Genomic DNA, 8697 nt, shown 5'->3' on the forward strand with positions numbered 1-8697 from the left:
GGTATTGTTACACAATCCCATGCACCAGGCCAAGGTTCAGTTTTATCGCAGGGAAAAGAAAAAAATATTTTTTAGTAAATAAAAATATGTTCACATCTAAAACAGTTTGTTTGATTGGCGTAGTGTCTTTGGCAAACTTGTGGATAATAATTTCGTCTTAAAAAATATATTACCATGAAAAAAAATTTTTTTTTTTCAGAATACAAGTCAGACTCGATTATCCGGAACATCGAAAAAAATTTCATTACGGATAATCAAGTTTTCCGGATAATCGAATCACAGAAAAAATGTTTGAATTTTATTTTACTTAACCCTCTAGTGCCCAATGCCGCCATTTGGCGGGCTTCCTTCAAACCTCTAAAAAGCTTCAATAAATACTCAAAAAGTGTTTATAATGATTCATAGTGATTTTAAAAAAGTCCGTCTTGAAATTAATTTGGGCACTAGAGGGTTAAATGATACAGTGACGTAAATTAAATGATACAGTGACGTAACCAGAAATCATTTGGGAAGCGAAAAAAGGTAAAATCCTGAGAAGCAAAATAAAATAAATTGGACATTGATTATTTTCACTTAATTCGAACATGTCCCAAACATGCCGGAAGTGACATCAATGGTAACAAATAACAGGAGGGCTGTGTGCTAAGTCACGACCGCAAAGTTGAAGTAGAATACTTTTACCAGAAAGAGAACCCGGCTGCTTGCGCGTCTGTCATTTTTTCTAGTAAATAAACGTTGACTAATCAGATCAATAAAATTTTGTGCTTCAACAAGGGTTGACCATTTTCAATATTATAATAATTTGCTTGTCATGGTTGGGGCTTAACAATTTTTAAATTTTGAGATGAAATTTTTTCGGATGTCGTGCTCATGACTGAAGGAAAAGATAATTCAGTACGTTCTGAGACACGGAAATAAAGTAAAATTTATAACTTTTACAAATTTCAAAATGTAAATTAACTAAAGAGAAAACATTAACGCTTTAATCATCCTAAAAAGGACAATTTGTTGTTTAATTTAATATCGGATAAGATGCCGATTACATCTTTGCGTTACCACTGACAGTGCGAATAAAGTATTCGTTGTGATAAAGTAAACAATGGAATGCTGATATAACACTAAAAACTAGACGGCTCACGTGTTGTCAAAATGAGTCAATTTTTCATTGAATGCATTTACTAGTGCCCACTATCGCACAGAGACTGCATTTTACTAAAGTGCCTCACTACATCAGTCGCTATCGATGCTGAGATCCGCTGCAACTAGTGCGCTATCCATAGCCATGCCAAAGTTGTGGCCGCTATACACTGCCATTGCACAGTGGTCCAGATCGTCGATTTAGCGGTATTTAATTTTTTGTGCGAAAACAGCTGTTGTTAGGTTAATAGTATATCTGAAAGATATTTTGTGTTCAAAAAGGCGCTTCTTTTCAGATAATAAAAATTAGGGTGGCTCCATTTTTATCAAAAATAGCAAAACTAACTTTTTTGCCGATAAAGATACGGTTCTTTTTAGTTCAGTGGAGTTGTAGATCAATTTATTCTAAACAACTTTGCCGAGGAAAGCTAGTCTCTATCTTGCATAGTTTTCACGGTATGATGAATTTAATATAGCAAGTTAGGGTGTAGCTGAAAAATCTAGTTTTTTCAATGTAGCTTTTTTATTTTTGATTCTCTTAAAACTTGGTCTTCTAACAGTTTTTAGGTCTTTTTGAGGTGCATATTTTCTCTGAATACTGGAAAGCGCTATCTCATTCACAAGAAAAGTTATTAGGTTTTTCGCTTTCAAAATACGCCCTTTTCAAATGTTTGTATCTACTTAAATAGCAAACACAAACTAAAACTATTGATTGCGTTTGAAAGGTCGTACTTTTCCGTATATATTATCAAAAATCTGGAGGGTGGATATTTTTCTATCTCAAATAAATCCAATTTGAACTTTGCGGTTTTGGTTGGATTTCTCGATATATGTCACATACATGCTACTATTTTTTTTTATTTTTTTGTATTTGATCGGTCTATATCACTAAACCCAAACGTAAGATCATAATAAATAAGGTGTTTTTTTAATAGTTTTATGACTCAAGAGAGCTGTTTACATAGAAGTTTGCAACACTCAACAGTATATTTTTATGTTCTGTTTGTGTTGTGTTTTCAGCATGGTGTGCATTACTCCAGCACTAAATGCAATGTGTTTTCTGATTTCTTCTGGCGTAAACGGTTTGAATTTGACTTTTGTTTCGTACTTCCTGTGCCTCGTCGTTGCACAGTCCAATTGATTGAAGCGTTCCTATGTATTTTACGACAATGTGAAAAAAACGAGATCTAACAGGTTCACAGAGGCTTAGAAAAAAATATGTTCATCATCATAGCGTATGTTCGAATTTCTCAGTATATGTTTCATACTCCCATTTTATTTTTGATTAACGTTAGGATTACGTAGAAACTCTTAAATATTTCTTCATTGAGGCTTGTGATCTCTGATACTAATTTATATATATTGACAAATCTGCGAGCTAAATTCTGTTATTCTCACCATCATATAGAAGTTTACTAATTCGCTTTCAACGCATTCCGAATTGTGATTTCTCGTGCTTCAGAAACTAGGTTGTCGCTACTCACCACAATGATTCAGCCATAGTTAAACGATAGCTTACTTCCGCCAAGAGTTGTATGAAGCGAATGTAGGCGTACGAGGGTGACATCCTTAATTTGTATTTTTCAGGATCGTTAACGTCACGATCGCTTTTTAATGTTCTTCCTTATCGATGACGTATATAAAAAGCTTGTGAATTGATTTTAGTGAAATAATTCACCACTTTTGTCTCCTTTATGTAGGAAGCCATTTTCGATGTAACTTAAATGCTGTCGACAAAAGTAGGGTGAAGTTTTTTATTTTCCGAGATGATTCTGCTAATTTCCTGGGTTGTTTCGTGTTTAAAAAACCATTTTTGGTAAACGTAGCAGAGTTAAAGTCTGCATATAATGCAATACTTCTACTGCTAAAACACATGTAGAATATAAGATATTAGGGACGAATAAACGCCTCGGTTAAAATCCCTTGAACAAAAAAAAAATATATAAAGATATACTGTTGCCTGTTTTTTTTATGAAAAAGGCTTTCATGAATCATAAAACTGTTTGAAAAAACCTTACTTTGTATGATCTTACGTTTGGGTTTAGTGATATAGACCGAGCAAATACAAAAAAATTAAAAAAATAATAGCATGCATATGCCATGTATCGAGAAATCCAACCAAAACCGCAAAGTTCAAATTAGATTTATTTGAGATAGAAAAATATCCACCCGCCAGGTTTTAGATATTATATACAGAAAAGTACGACCTTACAAACGCAATCAATAGTTTTAGTTTGTGTTTGCTATTTAAGTAGATACAAACATTTGAAAAGGGCGTATTTTGAAAGCGAAAAACCTAATAACTTTTCTTGTGAATGAGATAGCGTTTTCCAGTATTCAGAGAAAATATGCACCTCAAACTAAAAACTGTTAGAAGACCAAGTTTTAATAGAATCAAAAATAAAAAAGTTACATCGAAAAAACTAGATTTTTCAGCGACACCCTAACTTGCTATATTAAATTCATCATACCGTGAAAACTATGCAAGATAGAAACTAGCTTTCTTCGGCAAAGTTGTTTAGAATAAATGGATCTACAATTCCTCTGAACTAAAAAGAACTGTATCTTTATCAGCAAAAAAGTTAGTTTTGCTATTTTTGATAAAAATGGAGCTACCCTAATTTTTATTATCTAAAAAGAAGCGCCTTTTCAAACACAAAATATCTTTCAGATATACTATTAACCTAACAACAGCTGTTTTTGTACAAAAAATTAAATACCGCTAAATCGACGATCTGGACCACTGTGCATTGGTATCCACTGTCCCTGCATCAGCTGGCCCAGCTGCTATCGTTGCTGGAATCCGCTGCAACTAGTGCGCTATACATTGCTACGCCACAGCTGTGGCCGCTTTCCGCCATCGCTGGTATCCACTGCACTGCACTGTCTAGAACTATTATGAGCGGCTTCGACTGAAACAGGCTCTTATATAGGCCAAATAGCATGTTTTAAATTGCAGGGTATATGATTCTGTCGACCGTGCTTGGGAAGCAATTATATAACGGCCAATCAGAGGTCAAATTTTTCGTTTTGACAAGGCTTGACTATTCTCAATAGTACAATTACAATTATCTTCTTTTGGGAAGAATCTTAGAAGATTTTCCAATCTATTGCTGCAAGAACGAAGGAAATCCATCGAATACTAACCTTGTTATTATATTCGAAATTGGACATATTTTTCACTTTTTTCGGTTTCAGATTTTATTTCACATCCCTATGTAGCCGAACTTCCTGAGAGAAGTATTCCACTTCGAAAATCCGGATCATCGAGTTTCCGGATAATTGAGTCCGACCTGTATTATACCTAACTTTTTTTTCTTCTTCATGATCGGACAATTTTCAAGGTTCAGGTAATCTTTTGTAGTTTTCATAAAAAATGAGCTTTTCTATGCAATTAATTATAATTTTTTGTTTCAATAAAAAATAAATAATACTTTTAGAGTGTATTTTTTCGGAAAGACAAAATTAAATATTATCTACAACTTTTCCGAAAACAATATCTAACAAATCGTGTTGGCTCTAAACATTTTCGTAATCATCAATACCTTTAAAAAGCTTCTCTGAAATTAATCGTGTTTCAAAATATTAAGCCAATGGCATTTTTTGTCTATAGAAACGTCTATGCAAAGTTTCAGCCAAATCAAAAATGACAATTAAAAAATTTATTTAAAATTGGGGTATTTTTTGTGGAATTGCTCCGTAGTCCTACGTCAAAAATCATTTTCACAGACATGCACGATTTTCATGTAAGGGACGATCCATTAATGATGTCACGCAAAATTTGGATAAAATTAACTCCCCCCCTCTCCCTTGTCACAAGTTGTCACAACTTCCTTAACCCCCCCCCTCCCCAAATTACGTCACGTTTTTATATCCCCCTTCCCCTTCTTTGGTGATAATTGATTGAAATCGAGAAATTTGTTAGGAATGTATTTTTTCTTAATAAGAACGATTTTACTGAAAGAAAAAACTGAAACTAGAAGGAAAAGAAGATTATAGAAGATAACTAGAAAAGGCGTTTAGTTCTTTGTTCAAGGATGCTGCTGGTGAAGTCGCATATCGACGACATAGCAAGCCGAGACATTAACTGCAGCATCATTGCTGATTTTTGAAAACCATCAATATTTAGTTCCTCTTCTTCAATCAATTCGCAATCCAAATATTCTCCACATGTTACAATAACCAAGCATTTTTATTTACGTTTTGTCACAATTTTTGTGTTGATTAGATTGAGGGACATTAAAAATTAATGAAATCGCGCTGTCATTCATAAATGAACATGCACGGTGAAACGGAATTAATGAACATTATGCTTTTTTAGGAAGAAAAAAATTGTCATTTATTTTATCTAAAGCAAATCTTAAGCAAAAAAGGGGATCGTAGAACTATAAATGAATGATGCAAATAATATAAATAGTTCTGAGTTGATCTATGTGGTTAGGTATGTGACTTTTTTATTTATTTATTTTTTTTTGTTGAAATGTGATGTCACACTCAAGCTAACCACCCCCCCCTCCCCCATATGTCACAAAATGTCACAATATTTGAAACCCCCTCCTCCCTAAACGCGTGACATCATTAATGAATGGTCCCTAAAATGCAAATAAATTGTTATCACGTACCTTGATCTTGAATCTGTTGGGGATCATGTATTATTAGGTTTCCTCCGCTTGTCGTATATCGAGGATTTTTAAGTGGATCCAACTTTATAACGGTAACATTATCATTTGAGTAAAGCTCTTTATACCATAAGTATGACGGTGTAGGGTATCCTCCCGCTAAACAACTTAACATAACATCTTTCGTGATTTTGGCTTTTCCAGTATCGTACGTAGTTTCACGTGGTTGTTTTATGAAATAAGGCCCTCTAGGTATTTTGTTCATATCTGTCACTTCGACACCATAATCATAGCTGCGGCGGTCGTCCTCCAATACGTTTAAATTTTCAATACTATACAGCTGCTGTGACTCACATATAAATAAATTTAAATCGTACGGCCCCGTCGGTTGAAACTGCCATTTCTCATTGATGGTGTTAAAAGCGTATGTTAAATAAATCCGATCTGTGTTAATGCCTAATCCATAATTTCTATGAGGAATCGGTTTCTCTTGTGCTATTTTATTATTGTTGAAAATTGAATTAAAACTGCTTTTATCTTCATCGTTGTAATTAAAAGAATCATCAACGGAAGCTAGTTGTGATTTATCCGCATTAATCCAATTTCCAGGCGAGACCTGTCTGGCAGATATAAAATATCGATTATTTTTATTGTTTTCATTGTCCAGCATTTTAAGAATGAATGTATGTTTATCAATATTATCAACACTGAGTAAGTCGCCTTGATAAGCTTGACAAATTTTTTGGGCATTTAGATAATCCTTCCGTGGGGATTTATGTACACGTATACAGGAACTTCTATAAACCAACCAATATTCTGGGCAATAATTTCCATCCGGTAATGAACCAAATTTTTCCGATTGCTTATAGCGACTACTATAAAATGAATCATCACCAGAGGCACCAGCAAGATTAATTGATGCATATTGAGGTGGTGCGCGCAATCCGCTATCCTGATTATATTTAACATTCTGCCCGTATCCATTTACTAACATAAACACCAGGATCTTGAACTGTATATATTTATCAATCATGATATACAAATATACATATAGTTGTATATACGGTGAATGACAGTTTTATTGAATTGTCTGGGCGTGGTCTTGAGTTTTCCAATTGACCTAACACGGAAGCAATTTTTAAAAGAAAAATACATATTTTGATTTAATAAAACATAAATCTAAAATTACAGTCTTCAACACACGTATTATATTCATTATCACATACCTCCGTCCCAATTTTCAATTTACCTAATCAAATAACAGAGGCGTCAGAAAGTTAGAACCTGTTAAAACAACATTATATAGACCATTTAATTTAAGACCATTTAACGAACTGACAGGTGTTACTAGCGAACCTATACATTAGAGAAATGACAAGACACTCACCGTTAAGGCAACTGTCAACATCAAAACGGGCGAGTTGTATCATTTTGCATTGCCGTTATCCGTTTTGATGTTGACAGTTGCCTGAACGGTGAGTGTCTTGTCATTTCTCTAATGTATAGGTTCGCTAGGTGTTACGGAACTAGTGATGGGAAACTTATCGATACTTATCGATAATATCGATAAATGCCGGACATCGATATTATCGTTAATTTTTTGACGTTAACGATAATTATCGATATTATAAGGGTGAGCACAAGCATAGACTAAAGAGACATAGATATCCAAGTTGGGCTTCGCTGCATATAATCTCAAGGCAACACTATGAACTTGCCATCTGTAGGCCGTTGGGTGAACTAAAGCATATCCACTCGGAAAAATATCATGGTACTCCTTATCATTTCAGTGGTGAGCTTGACCAGATTTTCACACCCAGAAAAATATTATGTTACTTTCAATCAGATTTGTACGGCGGTTTTCAATCGACTTTACAATATAATCTAGATGATTTGCAATTTCAATTTATTACAACAACAATGCAAAGAAATGCTCGCGTAATTTTACAAATTAGCATGAGTCACAAAATGTAAGAATCTCATAGATACTATCATCGAATTGTCGAAGGTGACAAAAATAAAAAAAAAACAAAGCTTCACATTCACTTAAATTATTTTAACATTGTTTATGTTGTACTTGACGTTCGTGAATTTCGACGAAATAAGTCATGCTATGCTCTGCTACTCGTTGTAAGTGAATTTTGAGGATATTAAGAGACGTATATAACAACGATTTTCAACGCAGTAATGTAAAGCCTTAGTTAAAAATAGCGTTTAGCGGTATTCACCAAAATAAATATTGTATCGTTTTTAAATAGAACTTAAAAGGATGAGTGAAAATTTCCAAATTTGATTTTCTCAGTTCTTTGTAAATATTAATAAATCGAGTTAAACATTCAAGCAAGGAATAGTGAAATTGATAATGAATGAGATCACAAACAATAATCTGCAACGGAAGCTACAAACCGAATAGGAGATGAGAGCTTCGTAGCCGCAAGGTTACAGAGTCCGCTTTGATAAGCGAGTGGTCGTGGGTTCGAATCTTAGTAGAATCAGGCCATTTGGTTGTCAAAGGACTTTAACATGGGTTCATTCTCAGGCTCTATACTACATACCCTTCCTTCAAGCTGAATTCTATAGTACCCTTGCCGACTTTCATCCTAACAAAAAAGTCCCTCTTATAATAAAACTGTTCTGAGTAACGTATAATAGTTCTCTTCAGGGAATTGTAATTATGACGCGGTCTTGGCTGGAGGAACGAGGTTTCGATACGACTCCTTCCTCTTGACAAAAATATGAGTCCTACTTATAATAAACCTGACCAGAGGTGAAGCATTGAGTGCCTCTTCAGGGAATTGTGATTGTGACGCGGTGTTGGTAGGAGGAACGAGGTTCGATAAGACTCCTTCCTCTTGACAAAATAAGTCCTTCTTATAATAAAACTGATTTCAGAAATATTTACCCTCTACAGGGAATTGTAATTGGCGATATTGGCACGAGG

At 34.3% G+C, this 8697-nt stretch overlaps 1 protein-coding gene across 1 annotated transcript in view; it reads right to left on the bottom strand.

The window, feature by feature from the left end:
- Positions 1–7134, bottom strand: part of LOC129717113 (contactin) — a 79374-nt gene extending 72240 nt beyond the window's left edge. The window contains exons 1-2 of the mRNA XM_055666956.1: positions 6983–7134; positions 5760–6876 (exon numbers count right to left, since the gene is read on the bottom strand). Of these exons, the coding sequence (XP_055522931.1) occupies positions 5760–6789 (1030 nt within the window). The 5' untranslated portion in view covers positions 6790–6876; positions 6983–7134. The remainder of the gene's footprint in view (positions 1–5759; positions 6877–6982) is intronic.
- Positions 7135–8697: the final 1563 nt, after the last annotated feature.

The sequence above is a fragment of the Wyeomyia smithii genome, chromosome 1, assembly GCF_029784165.1.
Source record: "Wyeomyia smithii strain HCP4-BCI-WySm-NY-G18 chromosome 1, ASM2978416v1, whole genome shotgun sequence".
In the NCBI taxonomy this organism is placed as follows: Eukaryota; Metazoa; Arthropoda; class Insecta; order Diptera; family Culicidae; genus Wyeomyia; species Wyeomyia smithii.